The following is a 23961-nucleotide window of genomic DNA, read 5'->3' as shown; positions in this document are numbered from 1 at the left end:
TATATAAATACACGAACCAAAGGAAGCTGGGAAACCGAATTCTACGCAGACAAAACTATGGCTCAGCTAATTGTACAAAAAATTCACGCGCCAATCGCCACCCCACACAATGGCATTATACAATACATACATAAGTGACGTATCATCCGCTTGTACCGATAACGGCAATAACCGCGCAACAAAACGTTCATATTTTAATTAGAAGCTATTTCATACTATATTTGATAATTGATCGTTTTAAATGAATATCAATGAGGTAGAAAAGAAGCAGGTCACGTGATCGCTAATGTTAATGTTTAGCCTGGTATTAAGTATTATAGTTAGTCAATAGAAGTAATCGATTTTATAGTAGAACTAGCTGCCCTTCCCGAATTAGCACAGATACAATAAAGATACGCAACTATTAGATTGATGATGAACATAAAAAGAAAAAAAAAGAAAACCGGCTGGTAAAGTTGAATTTCTCAGCTTTACTCTACTATAACATCCTTTACTCCAATAGTCCTTTTGAGTCACTCTATTTATTGACGAAAACCACATTAAATTCCCGTTGCGTAGTTTAAAAGGTGCGAACAGACGGCAGGAAGCGACTTATAGTGTTGTTCTGACCGATTCTGGCCACGGCGGCCAAACTCAAAGGAGATCAACTACGCAGTACATATTATAGGGCACAAATTAGTGCGTTAACACAAATACAATTTCTAATCCGATGGGACGGCAAATACGTAATGATTTCAGGACCACCGGCCTTACGTGCTTTCCAAGTGTACACACCTACAGACTCCGGGCTGTAACTGAAATTTTATCGAAAAGTTATTAAACTTTTTGGCGACCTGGGGCTTCAACTCAGGACCTCGGAATCTGCGCCTCTAGCTACCAACTAGTCAATCAACTTTGTTTTATAGCACGTAGAGATACCGGAGACACTTTTACCAAGTAACATTTAAAACTTATGTTTCCGAGTCGCCAGTTTTGGCGGGAAGTTGCAGGTGTCGCTGCAGCGGATGTTGTATTTAATTTTACGTGTCCAATTTCTTAGTCTTAATTTATTATGTTGCCTTTCTGACATTTTCAAATGATAATTATTGCTCGATTAAATTTACAAGGTGAAATTTCGTATCCCTTTCGTGAAAACTTGTCTCGGAAATCAATTTTATATGTGCAAAATATAAATGAAATATCAAAATCAACATGTGACATCGGTATACATATGTCACGATTCACACAGTGATTTTAGTATAAAACTTACCGATCACTTTTAGGTGAATTTCAAAATAAAATTAGAACCTAATTAAATATCTTTAAACTAACTGTTTATAAATATATATTATTGTACATGTGTATTGAGCCACTAGACCAACGAAGCAGTTTACAAACTGCCTCGTTGGTCTAGAGGCTCTGCTATCCCGAGGTTCTGGGATCAAACCGTAGGTCGCTCCGAAAAAAATATATTGGACTTTTCTATTTTAAAAAAATCTCTATAACGACGACGACGTCTGGTAATTAGAAGTCCCACACTCCCTTTCTTCAGAAAACTTGTGAATCTTGCGGCTGAACTCCCCGATCGCGTGCGATTTGACGTCCTGTCGGATTATAGATTCTCGGTCAATAGATTATTACGTGTTGTAAATGTAAATTTTAATATAAAATAAAAAGACATTTAATTATTTATATATATTTATTTCATTTCATTTTGGACAAAAAAATAAACGCTATATTTATAAGATAAATATAATATTTACAATAATATCCGATGCATTTACATTTAAACTTTCCACCATCATTCGTATCGACTATAATATATACATATTTCTTTCTACAAGTCTAATTAGTGAGTAATCTTAACCTAAGCTTATTTTTTTTGTATTTTAATATACTTTGGCGCGTCAGACAGCGTTTAAATTAAAAAAAGTACAATCGTTAGCAAAAGTGTTAACATAGCATTATAAGGCTATATATTAAGAATATACGACAGATATGACGAATCATTTATATTATATTATTGTGTATTATTGCTAACAAGTGCGTAATTATTAGATTATTATTATTATTATAACAATCTATATTATCGATAATTTGATGAGATTCAATCTTGATGTTTATTTATTACTATTATAAACGTATTAACGTCAGCTTCGTGCAGTTAATTAGCAATACTTGAGGCTAAATATGCTTTTACGATGAGTACGGTCGCGTTGAAAAGTACAATACTTATACTTATTCTGTAAACATATGTCAAAAACAAAAATTGAATAGTGTTGAATTTGTTATACACACTCTTTAAACTGAAATTTAAAAAGACCAAAAAAATTTACATTATTTTGAATTATGACATGCGTAAAATGTTGCAATACTTTTTATTCATGTCAATTTTATTTTCAGGATTGTTTACAACATAAGTAAGACTATCATGATTCAAGTCAATAATAAAATATTTTTTTTTTAAAACTAAATTGTTTTTTACTAAATTAATTATAGTAGAGGACATTGATATTAATTCATCAGAGTTAAACAAAAAAAATTTAATCAATTTTTTTTCAAATGTTTAGAAAAAAGTGTTTTTATCAAGCACTTTAGCCATTGAATGTACATTGCATGTAATACTCCTATTTCCGCTGTAGAAGATTATGGGAAAAGCAAGATTTCATTTCCCTGACTGCGAGTAAATCTACATAGCTATGATTCACTTACTATTTTCTCATAGAACAAGTGAATGAGAACCGAATGTAAGAAAATAGAACTTTGATTAAAATATTTTTTTTATTATTTCATTTTCGATAATAGCTTTTATAATTCGAACTAGTATTTATAAAACTAGACAAACAGTTCACCCTTTTATCCTGTTAGTAAAGCGATTTTCTTTTTTTTTTTTTGTTTAAACATTTGCCTTTAGTGATACCAATGAAAAAAATGGAAATTAGAATAAAAAAAATTATGTATGCACTTGGTGCTTTATGTAAGCCCGACTGAGTAAGTCAAGATTGTTGTGCCCGGAACACAACAATATTTTGAAGGCTGGGTGAGCCGGTGTAATATAAGCCACAAGGGGCATAACATATTAGTTCCAAGGTTTCATTATATAATAATTATCGAATTTCGACCATTGAGTGAACAATAGTTTATCGAAACGACTCTACTCACAATTACTTAGTAGCATAATATAATATTATTTAAACCGGTATTATAATTGCCAAGTTAACATTTCGAAATCACTATTTTATAACAATTATCAATTATGCAAATTTGAATGATATACAAGAAAAAAAAAAAAGAAAAGTACTTAATATTATATCACTTAGATCAAAATCGTCGTATAATTTGTGCGTATTATATAAAATCTTATTCAATCTCATTATACCAGTGTAATTAGCCTCATTGATCTTGATGATAGATAAAAAATAATAACTATTCAAAATATTTTGCATAGTTAGTTTTTCATAGGCGTATTTTATACATAAAAATGGGTAATTTTTTTATTGTTCAGTCATATGATAAACGTAACAGTAAGTAGCATTTATAAAAAATATACTATAACTATTTATAAGAATTCATTTTTGATAATGAATATTTATTGCTGGTAACACTTACAAGTGATATACGTACAAGAATTACTTTCAATCAAAAATTAAGATTCACAAAAACTTATAAAAATAGCTTTACGGTTTTATAGAAAAACTTTTAAAATTTATTATCTACGTAATGGATTTTAAAGTAAAACTCTGTAGGGAGCGACGAGAGATTAAAATTTCAATGCCGAATTTAATTGCAACTTGTCTTAATATTAAACGTTCGGAAGTGACGATTCTATGGTTTTTTTATTTTATTTGTATATATATTTTTACGTCTGTGTTATTTTAATTGAGGTGAATTGTAATCTTTTTTTGTATTAATGTTAATTACAGTTTCTTTGAATCGCAAGAAACTATCATTATTGTAAATTTAAATGAATATAACTATTTTACAACATCATAAAAACATAAAGAAATATATGAAGGAAACTAAGCATCCGATAATTCCTTCAATAATGGACAAAAAGCCCTTCAAAAAACCAAATCTACAAAATCCCTAATTAAAAATCTTTGTGATATGACATTGTATCACAATTATAATTACTAATTAATCATTCGAAACAAGCGTATAATTACCATTCGTTCCGAAACATTACAAATCGTCTTGATCTTCGAATTTCAAATTAAAAATTCAATTGTCCGATCGTCACTTGTCAAAAGGATATAATTCAATCAAAAGAGCAATCAAGAATGAAAGACCGAACGGTATTGAAATGTAATCTTTTTCGTTCGACATTGGCGTAATAATTTGTAAACTTGGCACAACAGACCAGCTATAAGATTCAAATTGTATTGTGACCGTACTAAATGTATTGCCATTTTTTTTTATTTCACACATGAACAAAAGACCGTTAACTAAGCTGGAATATTTTAAAAAAAAATTGTGTAGATATTGTGAACAAGAAAACCCTCAACAATCAATTTTTGTTATTGTCATCTTCGCCTATAACAATTAAAAAACTATTCCTTCCATTGTTCCTAGTGCTTACCGTATCTACGTCCAGCAACACGTTGCAAAGTCGAAGGAATGTTTACATACTGCCCACTATCCTACTAATTGCCGTGGAATCCATTTAAATATAAACACGGTCACGTGTCACATATATTAATAGCGACTATTTTTCATACCAGAACATCCCGCGTCTATTTAAAACGCTAGGTTACTTGACTTACATATGACGTTAAAGCTGTTTGATGAACTATTTTGAATTCGAATAGAGATAAAAACATCTAAGGCAACTATGTATGATTATAATTTCTAATGATATGAACTACGAGACAACTCTATAATAGAATAATCGCTCGCTTCGTAACCAGTAGAGGTATCGATTGCTAGAGATACTCGTTTATTTTGTCTGTGGTATCCGTTATCCGTCATTACCGGTGGTAGATGGTAGATAGTACCACTCACATATTTACTAACCAATTCTGTCAAAATTTTGAAAAAAGTGTTGATATTCAAATTAATTTAATGGATTTTATTTTAACAATTATATACCGTACAAATATTAATAGTCTCCGTTCCGGCCATGGCGTATCAGACGGTTATGAAACGACCATCGCTTTCCTTTTGTAAATAATTGCGACAATACATTCTGAAGAAAACTGACAACGCTATATATTTAAGCAACTTTTTTTAAATTAAATTATACATATAAATAGTTAATTCAAAAAAAAAGACAAATATTATGTAGTTATGAATTTTATACGTATATAATGTTTGGTACATCTGGGTACCATCTACCAACATTCTGTCTATAATATTGATATCACTCCGATCCCCGTTAAGTTGGAGAGGGGTGAGAACTTTTACTTCATTCTGTATCCCTATTCTAAACTCATCAGTGCAAATCAATTATCAACCGACTCTATAAAAGAAAAGTTCCCAAATCATTTAAATATTAATCATGTTCAGATGATCTGAATTATTATAGTTAGTTAGTTAATAGTTTGACATTGGCTTCAGAATCACTTTATATTGTACCCATTACAATTTAATTTGTATTAACTTTCAGAAACAAATTAAAATATATATATATCACCGTTGAATTGTAAATACCGTTAGATTGTAATCTATCTCGCGAGATTGTAAACTGCCTAAATATTGTGAGCTCAAAATAAAACGTCAAAAATTCGATAGTTTATGATATTTCGTTTAGTATTTATAATTGAACATTAATTAGCTTCAGTAGATATAATCTACCGTTGACTATGTTACGGTTCAATCATTCGACAGTTGACAATCTCGCGAGATAGATTATAATCTAACGGTATTTATAATTTAACGGTGAAATATAATATTCATTTTTGGTTCAACTATTATTATATTTAATTGTTACGGTCGAGTACGATCACATAAATGAACCATGTCGAAACATGTCTAAGTCCAGATCCATTTGCGCTAACGGACAAGTAAAAACAGTTTGTCAATATCGAAGAGTGCGAAAAGTTTGATCTTATTCATACTAAATAGTTATTTAAAATATTAATATCAGTAAAATAATGACTAGTCCGACCTTTAACATATTAATTATAAAACAAAAATTAAAATATATTATTAATTAAATTAATATAATATTTTTAATCTAACTACTTAAATCCAAACAACGATTTACAAAAGAGTAACTTTTTATACAAATCAAAACGAGTTCATTTATTTAAATAAACGATTTTTTTTATAAAAATATCATTTATATAATAAAAATATATTTGTCAATTGAATATTTTACTATTGTCTGTGGTCAATTTAAATGAAAAAACATATATTACGGCTTTAAGTGTAAACGTTTAGCTGGTGATTAGTTAAACATTGCTATCTTCTTCTTCCGTATGTCAAATCAATTGTGTGAGAAAGAGAGAAAAAATAATCAGTTTAACTAAGCACCCGCTATCAAGGTTTAAAGTAAGGTTAATATTTTAATAGCTTATTCCAATTTGTCATAAGAAACGATCAAATCCGTAACCAAAGCATAAATAAAAATTTTCTTATAGATAACTTAAATATATAAATTTTAAATAACATTAATCTGCATTGATTCGTGTTTATACACCCATCCCTTTCTAACAATATTAGCGAGAGAAGGACGGCTTTATTCAATGTATTTTCTATAACTGGCAAAAGTACCATCAATATCGCTTTAAACAGATTATAAAAGTGATATTTTTAAACTGAACAAGACGATAAAAATCTGCAAAGCGCGATTCTTACCTCAAAGACAAAAAAAATACACCAAAGGTTGTCAACACGTGATCTGACATAGAAAATAAACCTTTTCATATTTTTATCACGTCACAGTTACAAAGGCGCCTAACTGTTCTACCCTTAACCTAACGCTACTTATATAATTATCACATTTCATTCGCCTCTATTTAGCGTCTAAATATAATAAATATTCGATTTGAGCCTTCGTTTATATTATTTTCGATCGGAACACATACAGACCCTGTGTTCGACCAATCATTTAAAGGGTTCCATACTTTGGAATTAAATATTTCAATCGTCCATAGTTTTCTTTTTTCTTTAGAAAGCTTGCATAATTCAATGTTAATTAAATACGAATTATGTATTTAAATGAGTCAATTACATATGAATGCTTATGTTACTTCGGTAAGGATGAGTAAATCTTTTTAAAGAAATATGAACACAAGAATAAATATAACCTATTTCTCAGTCAAATTTATGCGATTTTAATATCTATAATAGATATTTATTATCTGTGACTACATCAAAAAAAATCAAATCAAGAACACACCATGTCAGTCAAATGAAAGTAAATAAATTCAATTTTAATATCAGTAGTTCCCTTATTTTATAAACTCGAAAACTTGTGCGGTACGATGTACTTCATCGCGTATAAAATAATATAAATTCATAAAAAAAATATCCAATAATAATATCTAAAACAAAAATTAATATGACACAAGTCAATACATACTCAAAGAGACTTTATATAATAAAGAATCAGTAAATGAGGTGACACAGAATAAGTTCTTGAGGAAGTTATGGTCAGTTACTTGTCGAAAAAATAAGCCGGTGACGACTTCCTGTTTCTGTAGCATTCTAGAAGGTTCTATAGTATAATATCATATCGTTAACTAGAAAGTATGGCATCTTTGAAAAATAATAAAATTTAGAAATCTACAAGAAACATTTGGCTAAAGACCTAATATTAAATTTTTGTTCTAATCTACGTTTGAAAAGCATGGTACGTTTGAGAAGTCTAACGAGACGGGATACTTTTCACTAACGACTAGAGGATCCAATCGACAGGCAAACGTCCTAAACGGCAGGTAAACAAGAATTTAACCGCGGCGGACCTAGGAAATACATCATCGACCACTCGGCAAATTTTCGAATCAAGCTAGACCAACGGTACGAAAGAAAAATTTGGTAAATTTAGCTGTAATTCGGGCAATCTACAGCAACGTCGCAGCTTAGACAACGCGGCACGCGTAAGGGACCACTGCGGGCGCCTATCTGGGGCTGACGCCGTGCATGGCGAGGAAGGCGTGCAGCACGCGCGGCACGTGCGCCGGCGTGTAGGTGGCGCCGTGCGCCGCCAGCGCCGCCGCCGCCAGGCACGACAGGCGCGGGCTCAGCGCCGCGCGCACCAGGCTCTCCGCCGGACCTGCGCACGCCGCACGCCGCACGTCACTCACACATCACTCACACATCAATATTAGTGCTCTCTCGAGCATGAGGGGTCGAAGCTCAGAGAGCTCGGAATTCGAATCGAGAAGAACATTTTTAATCGATCGTATTATATTTGACTATTATAATTATGTATACGATCAAATTCATATATGTATTTTGCAAAATATATAATTTACTTGCAAAATTTTATTTATTTTAACTAGCATAACTCTACACATTTGGCGATCTATATTACATTATATTAATATTTAGTACATATTTTTTTAAAAGGCCATATTTTATGACCCGAAAAATACAATTATATCTTCGTGTAGTTATTTTAAATTATTTGAATTTTTTTAAAATTTCTTCAATCAATCTATTAAATGCATACGTCTCCTAGGGGCTCTACTACGATCATAGGTACGTCATCGGTCCGAGCGATCCTCGGCACTCACCCCCGATGGCGGCGACGAGCGGCGTGATGCCGGCCGCGTCCACGGCGTCCACGTGCGCGCCGTGCGCCAGCAGCTCGCACACGCACGCGCACACCGCCTCGCGGCACTGCGACCGGTCGTCTGCACGGACATATGCTAACTTAGAGACGGACTTTATGGGAGCAAATTTATTACTGCTGTATTCAGATCAAAGGGCAGATGCACCGTATAAAATTACTGACGAAAATGACGTCATAACATTCAGCCGCGATGGGGGGCAGCGCGATGACAATAGTTCAGCGCCAGCGTACACAGGCGATCGGGCAACCGAAGCGTCGGCGTTCGCACTATAACCAAAGGTACGCACCGGGCAGCAGCTGGTAGGAGATGAGCGCGACGTGCAGCGGCGTGCGGCGCGCGTCGTCGGCCGCGTCCACGCGCGCGCCGCACGCCAGCAGCAGCCGCGTGCTGCGCGCGCACGGGAACCTGCGCACGCACACGTTCTTACGTTGCGGTCGATTGTGGGAGCCGAATATAATCCAATTTGAAAGATTCAAATAGTATTCCGAGCATTCACTCATTTTATTATAATTAAAATTTAATTCTATTGTAATTTGTAATCTTTTTATAAATAACAAAACTTCGTACAGAACAGATAGACCTAGTATCTCAGGAATTTAGTAGTAAATACAAATATGACACTCAAATGTACTTTGTAAACGTTACTTGAACGATTGTATCGAACACTGGTATTCTTTTAGCATCGACAAACTTACTGGCAGACGTCGCTCGTATGGAAGTCGTCGACTGGTGTCTGTCGGTCCACTGCGAGATGCAATAGCGTCTGGCCAGATCTTAGCGACGAGTATCGTAGCCTGAATATAGCCCGGTGAGTCGCGCCGATAGTCTCCTATAATTATATTGCTATTATAAAATATGTACTGGCTCGAAGGACCAAAATCAGTAAAATTAATCTTCAATCAATATTCAGCCAATTATTTTAGAACAATTATTATTATTTATTTATTTTATTAATATAAGAACAAAATCGATGTTCTATTAGACTATAATTTAAATAACAAATATTATAGAATACAACATAATACGTTCAGACAACGCATTAAAGTTAGTTTACATTAGTTCGGACATAATTAATAGAGAAATGTAACCCTTTACACAATACACAGTATACAGAATATCGAGCAAATAAAAATTAAGAATCGACTTGGAAAAACTACTGTAAGCTAAACCAAATATCTAAAAGTAACATGTCAATTAATTGGAATATCAGAGACATAAGCGTTTTGCCTTATACTGTGCTTGACGTATTATGACAATCAAAATAAACTTGTTTGTAACTAAAGTTTAAAATCCAACTATCAGCGAGAACTGAACTGACAAATTAGTACCAACAATAAGAAAAATATCTGAATAAATCCTACGCCAAACAATATTAAAATTGGATACATATGGTAAGCACATAGCACGACTACTGAACCAGATATAGACCGCAAGAGTAACGCCATGGAAAGAACTAGTTGCGAAGAGTTATAACAAGGTGGACATCCTGTTTTCAGTTCAAACATACTACTCATGGCCCACGATGGGACTATTTTATTGTCTTTGGAAGAATCCTTCACTCGGTAATGGCACACCATTACTACTTAAAGGTTGCTCAATCTTTTTAATAATCAGTTTACTAAGCACCCGAACTGTAAAAGCATTATAACAAAATATATGTTATTTTCGTTCAAGCCAAGAATAAAAATTATTATATTGTATAGAAACTTACTTCATCGTTTCCAGAATTTTCCAGAAGTCTCGCAGCCACTGCGACCAGGTAGAGAGCCGTTCGGACGTTGCTCTCATATTCCTCCTGACATAAGTAAACACTAATATAATCAATCGAAAATATATACACATATATATACGCTACCAACTAAAATTAAATGTAATTTATAAGAGCGGAATGGAAAATGGGCTACTTTATGGTGAGTTGTCACCAACACGCCTAAACATTGGCGATATACGAAATATTAACCATTCTTTACATCGCCAATGCGGCACCAACCTTTGGAACTAAGATGTTATGCCTGTGCACAATAGCTTATTTCAATCATAAGAGAAAAATATATTCAAATTTGAGATCTTAGATTATCTATAATACTTATTATGAATTTGCGAAAAACTGATTATATACAAATCGGCGAAACTGCTGTCGGAACTTCGGGAGTAAAACATATATATCAGTGCAATAGTGTTGTACTATAAATAAACGCATAAAGATATTGTAGTCACGAACTTTTTGTAGAAAGGATTAGTAAGGAAAGTAGATTCTACTGAGAAGAACCGGAAAAAAACTGAGTAGTTACTCTTTCTTTTTTGTATCTTTTTGGAATAGGTTTATAGTGATGTTTATGTTTATCTATAATGTTTAAATTATTAAATAGTCGAAACATGAGTGATATTTGTCAACTATTTAAACCATGATCTAAAAGATAAATTATAATTTTTGTTTCCAAATAATAAATAGGTATTTTAAAGATACTTAATCATCAAAAATCAGCTTCATGAAACAAATTGTCATTATAAAATAAAAAAAAATACAATAACAGAGTACTAATAACAATGGGTGAATTGTGTTAGAAAATGTTAATGTCGTAAGAAAACATACGTGAGAACAATATCACTGAATAGACACCTGGCGGTGACTGCATCGAGGCAGGTGTCATGCCAGCCATACTCATTATTAATTTAACTAATAATCATTCTAGCCGAGAGATCTTTGTCTCTGGACGAGATCAACTCAATTCTTTTGTTTCCTTGCTAAGAATAAATCGATTACACTAACACTATAATTCCAAAAATTTAGGTAACGTTAAAGGTTAACAAGATATACGGACTAAAATTTTGTTACACAATACATTTTTGCAAATAATGATGCCAAAATCTGTGCCAACAACCACTTTGAAAAGTTTCAACACAATCGTTGCGTGAACAATGCGTGAATGCATATAATGCATGCAAAATAAGTATAAATTTGTAATTAAACGTTCGAAAATTTTCTATTAAAAAAAATCCATCAACGAACGTTTGTTCAGTAAAGGTTAATTACCTTCTTATAAGGAAATGAACTATCGCCTCGAGGCCATTTCAAAAATAATAAATAATTTATAACTGTGAACAGACATTTCTAGCAAAAATATCCCGCTGAGTTTCTTTCGCCGGTTCTTCCCAGGTCTGAGATGTTTCTTTCCGAACCGTTGGTATAATTTTGATTATTGATAAACAATAAATTGAAAATTGAATTTGAATTGTATTATTATGATATCGCTAAGCAATAAGCCGAGACGCATCTAAAGCAAAATAATTCACTCACAATCAAAGCATCCGGGTCGTGATTCATGTGCGGCTTGTCCATCCGCAAGAGACCACGTTTAAGTTCCTCCGCGCAAGCTTCCAACACGTAACAAACCTGCAATATTAACAATCCATTGTATTAAAACTACATATGAGTTATACAACAACACATAAAAAATGTTTAACACAATCAAAATATTGTAAGTTGCAAAACTTGACAGACTCTACTAGCAGACTCACCCACGCGTTGCTATGGCAACGTTATACGTATAATATGTCCTTAGAACGTTGAATATAATGGTAAAAATATCATGTCAAAATATTCAGCGGTTTTGAGTGACGTGCGTTCAAAATACAGCTAACTTTTAATAGATATAGAAACACTAACGAAAACCTTTCCACGGTAAATTATCGTCGTGCAATAATAATAGGCGTGTATGGGTGATTCGGGCTTACAAGATATGTCAACGTGTGTCATGACTAACATGACTAGAGAGATCTTTATATTGTGTTTATATACTTTTTGAGATATACACATTAATTTGCTTAGCGGTGAAAGAAAAAATCAAATCAAATGAGATCATCCTGCTTGTGGCTGACGAAATTCTGCCGTAGGTATAGCAAACAGCATGGCGAAGCAGCGAGGTCAACAAACCTTCTTTTCAAAAGGGAATATTTACTAGCCTTTACTTTACTATGTGTATTATTTATTTTTTCTTTCTCTTTTTTTTCCCTTTTAAAAAGGGAATAAAACAGATACACGAGCCTAAGCCAAGTGTATCAGTCTTTGTAGAGTTAAACATATGATGATGACAGGAATTTACGTGTGAGACGGCAAGTGTTGAGAGTAACTGCTTTCTGAATAAGTGTAATGGCGGATGCGGGTATTTGCAGTGCGTTTAGGTTAGTCGAAAGGGTTTTAGGGACAACGCCCGTTGTAGATATTACAATGGGTAAGATTTTTACATTATCTACTTGCCATTGCCTTTTGATTTCGGTTGCCAGTTCTACTATGTGTATTATTATTATTATTATAAAGTTTGTAACGGTTATTGAACATTCAGAATAAAGTTAGTTGATACTAAACACAGGCCGCCTGGCAGTGCCCAAATCGCGAAGACGCGGACATTAGTTTGTAATAGTGATATGTTTGAAGATATATATGTATAAGTAATTCAAGTTAATTGAAGTTTCTTTAACTTGGTTAAATAAATTTAAAATATAGCTCAATAATTAAATTTTATTGTAGCCGCAAATACCTGATCGAGTGGCAGTTCGATTCCGATATGAATCATCTGTGAGAATACTTGTGCGAACCTCAGCAAATCTTTAACGACCGACACCTGCAAGAGAGACCAAACATAAGGCAATGTTATTAATGACTGCGTGTATGTGTGTGTGTGTGGGGGGGGGGTACCTGGTTCTGGTGGCGCAGCGCGAGCGCGTGCTTCCACAGCGCGAGGCAGCGGTCGAAGCGCGCCTCGTCCGCGAACACGGCGCCGCGGAACACGACGGGGTGCGGCAGGTCGGGGCACGCGCGGCCCAGCAGGCGCTCGCGCACCGTCAGCCCCTCCATGTGCAGCCCGTGCGAGTTGCCCAGCAGCCGCTCCACGTCCTACGCACCGAACGTTGTCGGGGGAGATTAGCTATATGGCGCAGGATACTTCACGAGTGCATTTATTCCTGTGTTCGCTATTCCGTCGCTCTCGTGATGCGGTGGAACGGAAAATCCGAGGCGACCGGAAAGAGTTCAGTCGCAGGATGACCATCTTACGTGACATCTTCGAAGCAAGGCTTTTTAACACATCTTATGTCTTTGACATTGATTGTTTCATTTTTTTAATGCTTAAATTTATTTTTTTATAGACAATTCGTCTCGTATCACTTTTTAACATACCGTCATACCTTTCGAAATCTACGTCAACATTTGAGATAGTTCTTTATAGAATATCACTTTTTTTTATAATGGTAACATTGCTTTGAGCCTCCTATAAAATTATTGTATACGATGAATCAGTAATACAGACTTCAGACTTTTGAAATATTCAAACTAATTCATATAGTTCTAATCCTTAATATCATATTGATGTCTGATTGATTAAAGATATTAATTTTTTTTTTTTAATTTTCAGTTCATATTTAAGTAGCGGAATATAAATGTCATTATGTTGTATAAAATACTTTTATTGTTTGATGAAATTTATTATGTACCTCTAGAGTGGTGCTCTCTCTCCAGTTATCGTAGGCAGGAATAGGTTCCGCGGGTTTCTTCAGGAGTATGCCGTAGCGAGTGTCGTAGCGCATCGCCATCGCTCTGTGTAGGTACTGGTAGGCCATCTGAGTCACAAATAATAATAATAATAATTTTAATATTGAACAGCTAATACACAAGTACAATATAGGAACTTGATGGTTGGTCTTTGTGGAAGCCTATCTGTGCAGGTACCACCAGCTCATCAGATATTTTACTTAGTATTGCTGTGAACCGGTTTGAAGGGTGAGTCACAAGGGAAACTCCTAAGGTTGGTGGCACTTTGGCTATGTAAGGAATGGTTAATGTTGCTCACAGCGCAACGTCTATGACCACTAACGATCAGGTGGCCCATCCACAGTAAGTGAGGCAGTGTAATTACAAACAAAAGACAGTTATCGTTTCACATGGAATGGGATCTAACTTGATATGCCAATCGCTAACAGGTCACTCACCCTCAAGCAGTAGTACTCCTTGTCGTTGGCGAAGGAGGCACCCAGCAGCTCGTAGGCCTCGATGGACTGCGTGCGCGTGACCTCGGGCCGCGCCGCCAGGATCTCCACCACCGACGCGCGCGCGCGCTCCGCCGCGCACTGCAGCGGGGTCATGCCTGGGGACGATATGCACGTTTCAACTTTAGTCAAACAGCCTCGTCGTCAGGCGTCTAGTTAGTCTATGATGGTTATCCTCCTCGGCTGAGATGACGATAGCTTGGTTTAGCCTTTCATCCATCCCATTGACGGCCGGGGGTTGAGGGGGGGGAGGGGGGTTTCTTTACCTTCACTTGTTTTAATATAATACTCAACGTTTTTTGATTAAGCTTTACACCTTCGTTGTTAGTGGAATATGTTTTCCAAATTTAATAATTTAGTACAGGATTAAATAAATAAAAAAAAAAATGAATCAATGTTAATGATAATTTACATTAGTTCCCTGGAAAGAAAGTTTCACTGGTATTAGTAAAATCAACTTAAATATGAACTATGATGATCTCGTGACGTCAGAGTAGGTACTACTGGTAGATGGCACACTTGTTTTTCATACAGCTTAACGCTCTAGCGTAGCAATTCCGTTGCGAGTCTTACCGTTCTCGTTGGTGAGTATCTTGGCGCTGTGGTCGATGAGTGCGCACACGACGGCCGCGTGCCCGCACTCGGACGCAAAGTGAAGCGCCGTCGCGCCGCATAACGCCCTTTCGTCTACACGTGCACCGCTGTCTAAAAGAAACTGGACCTGATGGAACAAATATGTTTACATGTTTTTTAAAAAATGTAACGCCTAACCTAATCCAAAACATCCCACTAAGAGACGATAACTCTAAGAAAGGCTTCCTTATAACAACTCTTTTGACTTTTTTGATAGTATTTTGACACGTATGAGTACGGTGACGTTGACCACCTTGGAAAGATACAATTACGATTTGTATCATATTTTCTATTCGAGTGCTGATAATTGACATGCGTCAGAAAAATCAAATGCAGTCCACGGATTGCGTCATCGTTTTTCACGACAAGACTTCGTGCCGGTGCGTCGGTCAATGATGCGACGTCGTGGTTTGATTTTCTTCGTAAATTTCCACGACACGATATTGCATCGTGATACGGCGCATCGTCGCCATTGAAGCGCGTTTATCAGTTTGGGGCTTAGGCTTTATCAGCCTTATCGGTTACCAAGCAATGAGACTTAGCGGAGAACAAGAAAACGGGAGGGCGCTTGGGAAATGAGGCTTGCTTTAGTATGTACCTACATGGAATAGCCAGGCGCAAGGTATTTAAATAAATTTGTGCCACGAAAATTGTGCGTGGGCTTCGGACACGGTGCGCCGAAATCTAATGGACTAGCAGCAATTATCGGCAGGGACCTCTGACTAAAGAACGTGATAAACGCAATGGTCGGAAGCGAGACCAAACGAAAGGTTGTTTATTGTTGTACGCGTAAGCGATCCCATGGCGCCCCCCGAAGAAAAGGATACCGCTGGTTTTATAGTGGGTATTCCGGTGCACTGAGCCTCGTCCCACAAAGCCGGATGACCATTTAATGTGGAAAAAGGACATAAATGCCTTTTTCCAGGCAATTCGAAGCGCAAGCGGTTTTCACGTCTTTCGACGAACGATTAACTCTCAGAAATAAATACCTCTGTATTCATTTAGATAAAAAAAATGTGTGATGTATGTTTTTTACTACTTAGTTTTGAAAAATGAAGACGTAAGAAAGATTAAGAGTCATATTTTTCCATTCAGACATGATAAAGGTTAAAATTGTCAATATTAAGTATGTTTAAATATCAACATTGTATACAAGACTTATTTACTGCAAGTGAAAGTAAATAAGATAACTTTCAATCAAGAAATAACATCAATATACTATTACGTAACAAGATGAAGTTTTCTGTGAATATAAATAATTAAATACTTTACTTTTTTAATGGTAGAATCATTAAAAAAAAATGTTTTTACTTTACACAGATTTTATATACTTCTTTTTTTAGAAAAAATATTCTTCAACTAACAGTTCTATATAATATATTTTTTATATATGCATACACATGTATAAAGGAAAGAGAAAACCATCCTTGACATTATAGCGATCAAATAAATAGACCTATTTTAATACTTTTTTTTTTTTATTTCATCACTTTTTACTTTGTAAAGAGTTAGCAATAAAAAAAAATTACCACGTCCAGGTGTCCTTTATAAGCTGCGATCATAAGGCATGTGTTATTATACTTGTTCGCTTTGTGTATGTCCGCCCCGTGTCGCACGAGGTACTTCACTATATCGAGTCGTCCGTCAAAGCAAGCGGCTCGTAGGGGTGTGCTTAGTGTCTTTGTCGCGTGATTCACATTAGCTCCAGCTCGAACTAAACGTTTAACTATGCCCAGGTGGCCAGCACCAGCTGCACACCAGAGAGCTGTGGCACCTGAAAGGAAAACAAGATATTGGGCTGTATAGTCTTTTACTCTTGCTAATTAAAAAAAAACTGTTAACATTAATGATTAAGTTAAGTTGCCGAAACAAGAAATCCTGAGCAAAGACCAAGGAGTTTTGTCGTGTTTAATTCGTGTTTGTAATTAATTTCGTACTCGGTGTTAAGGGAAACATCGTGAGCAAACCTTAATGCGTTAGATAACGTCTATCACAATTCACAAACTTGATTGCTTGTGGAGCATGTTGGAACTGTTTTTGTTATTATATTCAACGCATAATCTTTTTAAGGACTGGACATCTTATTGAAAGGGGATAGAGAGATTATCGATTTATTCAATCTGAACGAACACTTTATTAACTTTTACTAAACGATGGTATCCTTTAATCGAAGGTCATCTGCATAAGAACGATCGCTTATCGTGAATCTTAACCCAGGACTTCTGGCTCAAATCCACCAACGCAAGCACTAATTTTCATTGTTTTTATAAATCATCTTTTGCTTGACGAAAGATAACACAGTGAGAAAACCTGCATGTGTCGGATAGAACTACCTGGAACAGCGTGATGGAATAAACTCCAAACCTCCTCTCTCTCATTAACTGACGGTCTCTTCTCGTTGAGACATGTTAAGCTGTTAGTTTTAGATTAATTATTTTGTAGGTATTTTATTTCTTAAAGCCTTTTGAATATTATTTTTGGTGTAGAATATAAAATTTACAAAGATATAAAAAAACTTCATTTACGAACACATAAATTTCGACAATCGTATCGGGCGAATGACTTTTCATGTCACTTTAAAAATCTAAAAGTGATCACTGGACTTACGAATTAAATAACAAGAGACATATCATACCGATGCGCGCACGCATAGTCACAAAGTGAGTTACAGTTATACTATTTATATAAATTAGTCAAGTACAAATAATAAATGGAAACTGGACCATGATAAGTATTACGGATAATTCTATTGATAATAGATAAGTTTGGAATCACTTCGTATACACTTCTTAAAATAACTATTTTAGTGATGCCGCAAAGTTTCTAACGATGACTAACAAATAAACATTTCGTACTAAATGTGACAATACTTGAATACAATCTATGCCAAAAACATTCGTAAAGTGCAATTTATTGAGTTACTTTATTTTAATTAAAATCTACACGAATATTATTATATAATATATTCAAAGTAACTCTGTCTCTTTGTCTGTTCTTCTTTCACGGCTAAACTACTGAACCGATTTTGATGAAATTTGGAAATGAAGCGAGCTTGAACTCCAAGGAAGGACATCGGTTTTTTCTTTAAATCAATATCTGACAACCAACTCCTTAAATGCAAGCGGAGCCTCAGGGCAACAACTGGTATTTTATAACAAAAAACAATTTTCTTTGTAGTGATAAATTAAAAAATTATGATGCATGACAATTTCGACATTTGTCATATCTGATTTTAAGGTTTTATACATTCGAAGAAATTAAACCATTATAGGAACAACCTCGCGTCTTTCTGTCTATCACAAAAAAAAAAATCCGAATCTATTTGACATAAACAATCGAAATTTCAGATTTTGGTGAATCATATTGTGGAGCGAATATATTTATATTTTTTTCTTTTATTCATCTGGAATGAGTTTTGGTAGAATAAATGCAAATATAATTTTGCCTAATTAATATAATTAAGATACATAAACATTACTCTTTAAAATTAATATCAAAAGACTAACAAAGAGCGTTTCATTCAATTCTTAGTTCTTCGTATTATCGATGTGTGTATTTAAACGATTACCTGGAACATATCTCATTCAGTCATAGGTAAAATAATACAAATGAGTGAACAACACCAAACAAATTTATAATAGCGAATTAATTGCAATAAATCATATGAAAACAAAGATCTGGTGTTGTGCCAAGTCAAGGAACATCGGCTACGTTACAATTCGTTCGGTTTCTTTGTGAACGGACCGACGTCTAATTATACATCGCCACGCGCTCGAGAACCTCAAAACGTAAAGTCATTGGTCTTTCACACGATAAAGATGACCGTTTTACGGAAATAAACAGTGTTTCTTCAATATATTTTTTCGAATTTTAAAAATGGACTCGGTCCTTTTTTAAACACATCCAATTATATACATATAATACGATCCAGGGCCATACATGTTTAGGTCTTGTGAGTATTGTTGAAACAGACTTTACGAATGAGATAGCGTACACCTGTGCCCATATACTTGTGCACTCATATACCCAGCAAACGTCTATCAAGTCTATGAGATTACCCACCGGGTTAAATGCTCCAACTGGTAAAATAGACTGGGACTTCTTCAGCGCCGAAGTTATCTTAACAAACGTTACAAATAATGTTTGTGTTCTGAATTCATTCAAAAGGACAACATCGATATCATAACTGTGTTATAAATTCTATACGGTTTTTTTTTATCAATGTGGGAATAATATTATACAACGAAATTTTTTGTGTTACATCTGGTTCGTCGCGATTCGTCTGTGTTTTACAAACCAACAATTTGTATAGAAGTCTATAACGTCATGTAACAGGACATAGAATACAATTATATAGTTTAAAATAAAAAAGTGTTTCAGAATAACGCAGTGAGAATTATTAACGAACATAACAACTTTATTGAGAACGCAACTGTTGCAAACATAATTGCTGATTGCGCGTTTATTAAAGTAAATACAATGTTTGTATATAAAATAAAGTTAACGAAGACATACATATCGCAAAATATTTTTAAGGTTCCCAGAATTCTAGTACGAGAATTCCAATAAGTTAAAGAATTAATAAAAATTGAAACGTCAATCAAAGTTAAAGATTCAAGCTTGATTTGAATTTTGTATTATTCCGATAAAGTTTTATGCATTATTAAACGAATCCTTCGGAACGGCATAGTAAATTCAAAAATTTCAACTTACAACATAAACGTTTGGAATATATCTAATTAATTAAAAAGTAGTTATTGTCTATGGATTCATCTATAATGTCTTTGATTACATCTTGTCAGTTTCCGACAATATACCAGAAGGCTATATATGAGAAGGATCTATGTTGGATATTCTTTGGATCGATTTGAATTGGTTGTCATTTGCTCGCGTTTTAGGGGTTGGTCGTTACCGTTAGATGTTTAGTTTAACAGTAGCGTATAACCCTCCTTGGGTACACGCTTATCATACCATTAAGTTTAGCCATAAAAGCGTGTAATACAGACAGACTGTTACTACCATTTATAATATTAATATAGATTAAGAGTTACAGATACACGAGACTAGAATTATTGTGATGATAATGCTGATTAGTTTATTTTTGCCTTTAACTATATATTGGGTAAAATTAACATGTTTTAATAGGGATATTACTTCATCTATAATGGGATTTAAGCAAGTCATATCGTTATTATAGTTAGCACAGAGTTTATTTACTATCGCCTACCGGAGAATTCGACCCCTGTAAACAAATGAAATGGAATTCTACAATTATCGTCCGGTCCAATAAAAATATCAACAAACATACCGCGTTACATTATGTTATATTTACATACGATAAGAGTCAATGAAATAGTGAAGAATTTTACTACAATAGATAAAACTTATCTAGGCAATAATATTGAATTAAATATTGAATCGAGCAAATTACGTTACACGAGTTTTTTTGTTTTTGTTTGCGTATGTCGTTGTCATTCCATTTCTTAATATTATTATTATGTGATCTTATACAAGGTGTTAAAGCAAGTCTGTATGGATATTCTACCGCCAAACATAAATAGTTTGTATTGTTAGGTTCTGGTTTGAGGCACAAGGGAGATGTTATTGCATTACCTCTCAAGGCTGGTGACGCATTGGTAGGAATTGTTATATTTCTCACAAAACCAATGCCTATTGGCGGTGGTGACCACTTACCATCAGGTGGTCGATTAGCTCGTCCACCTACCGATATTATAAAAAAAGTCTAATATATAAGAGTATTAATTACGATTTATGCATTATGAAATGAATGAAAACGTTTGAGAGTAATTAAACGGAAAATTAATAAATTAATTAATTAATATACTCAACTACACAAGATACATACGACTACAGTTAACGCGCAAATCGCAGACGCAGTACGTCTATACTACTTTAATATAATTAAATATATATTTATATATGTATATATACATACATATGCTTATAAACACATACACAACTGACCGTCACGATGCTTATAGCAAGCGTTATAACATTTACCCTTATTTCAAACTAACTCTCGTTCGCCAAGAGACTGGATCGTAACATACCATAAGAAATTTAATTCCTACCACATTTTGGAATTTTACCTTTTAAATACATTGATGTTCTTTTTTGTATCGATATCGCAAACAATAACCGCACTTCTAATTGACTTGTTTATTTAATTTTTTTAAAGAATCGGTAATGCCATTTCATTTTAAGACATCACTAATATTCCTTTTCATTCGTCCAATAAGCATGCTTAAAGCTTGTGGTAGAAGTGGGTACGACGATAGCCCAAGGGATCAGGATCGTACTCGCGACTTTTGTACACAAGGACTTGTAAGCCATTGCCCAATTGACGCTTGTTTAAATTAACTGAATATCATTCAAATGGTACAAATAAATTTATTAAAATTCGTAATATTAATATATTCGTAATCATTGCATCATGTGATTGTGATAAATCCACTAGCCAAGATCTTATTAGTATAATGTATTTCATATATAATTAATTAAAGACTTATTATATAAGCTATCTTTCAAAGATACATACACACTTTCGCTTAGGACAATAAAGATTAAAAATGTCATAAGCATAACTCTATAATAGTAAAAAAAGCAGCAGACTGCTGTTGGGATAATACCTGAAAACAGCTGGTGTGGTAGAATTAAATTCAACTTGTTCAGAAATCTCTATAATTTTTTTCATTATGAAAAAAGATACAGATATGCTTTCCTCTATATGAAATTTGTTATTTTTCTCAAATGAAATGATTATCTGTATTGAAAGTGTATTTGCAAACATTGAATTTTTTTATCATTTTATAAATTAACAGCCTTAAACAATATTTTATAAATTATCAGATTTAACAATAGACAAATGATTCGTTGTGCTTTATCAGTACAATTTAAAATACATTTTTTTTTAATTTATCGATGTGTGCAATTTAAAATACCTTTTTTTTTATTGTTTTTTAAAATATGTTATGGTATTTTAATCATCATTAATTAAATCAGGGTGACGTAAAATTATGATCCTCAAAAATTTGGTGATGCTACACTTTTGATTTAATCTTAGTATTTTAAAGCTGACTTAGACTCTTTCTTGCACTTTAATACTAACCTTCTATAACATACTCGTCAAATTTGACTGTGCCCTCTGTCTCCAATCTAACCGGTGGACGGAACTTCTCTAGAAGTATTCTTACTGCTCCTTCTCTTCCATGTCTAGAAGCTGCTATCAATGGAGTACACTTTACTCCATCGCAGCATACATCCTGTAATGAAAAAAGGTTCATATATCTCATTTTAGGTATTTAAAAAAAAAAAATCTTAGTATCCTAAGATAAAGTTATTAAGATAAGAGATATTTTTGATCATCCATTATTAGAATGTCAATGAACTTCAACATTTGCATCTTTAAATATAAATAAAAACAAACTCATTTAATGTTTGAGTAACATCATCAACTGTGACAGGTTGTTTTGTTTATATTATAAATAATTCAAACAACAATAAAAGAAAAAAATGTTATGAATATTTGTGAAAAATATACATTACATTCTAATTCTCAATAAATTATTTCGTAATAGTTTATTTGGATTACATTGAAACAATGATACACATCTGAACCTTGAAAATAAACTATTTACCTAATTTCAGCGCTCGCGTGAATAAAATTATGATTTTACGCAATTCTTCAAACGGTACATGGTGTAACAGAAATACGTAAACGACGCAAAAAATTATTAAGCAACGCACCCACATGACTCGCAAAATAAGGTATCATCTGATTTATGCTGATAAAAATAGATATTAAAGACGTTACTTCCATTATTTTTCGGCTCATGACATTGGCGAAATATAAAAATAATGACAGACGTTTTATAGTAATGTTTATAATTTTTACTCACGCTGTTCAGAAGATCATCTATGTCGTCAGTATTTTTTTCATATAACAAAGCGTATAGAGTTAGGGACATTCCATCCCTTGCTGCGAAAAACACCCTCTCTCTCAAGCTGCTGGATATATCATCCAGCATCAATTTGTCCTCCATTATAACATTAACTTTATTTTGTACAAATAAAATACAATTGTATATTGCGATCGTTACGCGCACACACACTAATTATTTTGTTGTTATGGTTTGACACACGGAAGTCCAGAAACGTTCCTTTATTTAACATAAGCCAAGACACTACGCACAGGACAGGAGTCAGGACCTGACTTCAAGTGACTTCGACTTGAGCTCATGAGCTGAGTACAGAAAACAAATATTGCTAATTGCGGTACAATTTTCATTAGACATTTGACAGTTACGGTTTCTTCTGGTAGTTAAAAACCGAAGTTACCGATATTTTCAAATACCAAATTGAAATATGTAATCTTTACCGTAAGTATAACATTTATTTAATATAATACATATAATATTTAATTTTTTATTGATACACATTTTAAAAACGATTTATTAAATTATGCAACTATTACAAATGCAACTATGTGCACTAAACGCAATGCCACGTTTTGTCCAAGTGGAATTTATTAACCAATCAGAATTCA

The 23961-nt window shown here is 33.8% G+C and overlaps 1 protein-coding gene across 2 annotated transcripts; it reads right to left on the bottom strand.

Moving 5' to 3' along the window:
- Nucleotides 1-1755: 1755 nt before the first annotated feature.
- LOC125070278 (protein fem-1 homolog B) lies at nucleotides 1756-23642 on the bottom strand. 2 transcript variants are annotated; one of them, XM_047680072.1, is made up of 14 exons: nucleotides 23315-23642; nucleotides 22525-22678; nucleotides 16925-17169; nucleotides 15336-15483; nucleotides 14706-14860; nucleotides 14211-14336; nucleotides 13417-13614; nucleotides 13259-13342; nucleotides 12019-12114; nucleotides 10432-10515; nucleotides 9416-9549; nucleotides 9007-9125; nucleotides 8661-8780; nucleotides 1756-8197 (listed from the first exon to the last, which is right to left on the bottom strand). In XM_047680072.1, exons 1-14 carry the CDS (start codon nucleotides 23456-23458, stop codon nucleotides 8043-8045), a joined length of 1962 nt encoding a protein of 653 aa, XP_047536028.1. In that variant the 5' UTR covers nucleotides 23459-23642; the 3' UTR covers nucleotides 1756-8042. The 2 variants fall into 2 exon arrangements, with proteins under 2 accessions (XP_047536028.1, XP_047536029.1); XM_047680073.1 differs by having other exon boundaries at nucleotides 10432-10512.
- Between the last annotated feature and the right edge of the window lie 319 nt (nucleotides 23643-23961).

Source organism: Vanessa atalanta, chromosome 17, assembly GCF_905147765.1.
Source record: "Vanessa atalanta chromosome 17, ilVanAtal1.2, whole genome shotgun sequence".
NCBI classification, from domain to species: domain Eukaryota; kingdom Metazoa; phylum Arthropoda; class Insecta; order Lepidoptera; family Nymphalidae; genus Vanessa; species Vanessa atalanta.
The sequence above is the reverse complement of the archived record's forward strand: the minus strand, read 5'-3'. Positions and strand labels throughout refer to the sequence as shown.

What these genes read in the sequence shown, in the direction of transcription:
- LOC125070278 (XM_047680072.1), bottom strand. Translation starts at nt 23,458, where the DNA reads ATGGAGGACAAATTGATGCTGGATGATATATCCAGCAGCTTGAGAGAG. An exon ending in GATACTCACCAACGAGAACG is followed by an intron (nt 14,861 to 15,335) that starts GTAAGACTCGCA and finishes TATCGTCCCCAG; the next exon opens with GCATGACCCCGCTGCAGTGC. An exon ending in AAAATTCTGGAAACGATGAA is followed by an intron (nt 9,550 to 10,431) that starts GTAAGTTTCTAT and finishes ATATAATTATAG; the next exon opens with GAGACTATCGGCGCGACTCA.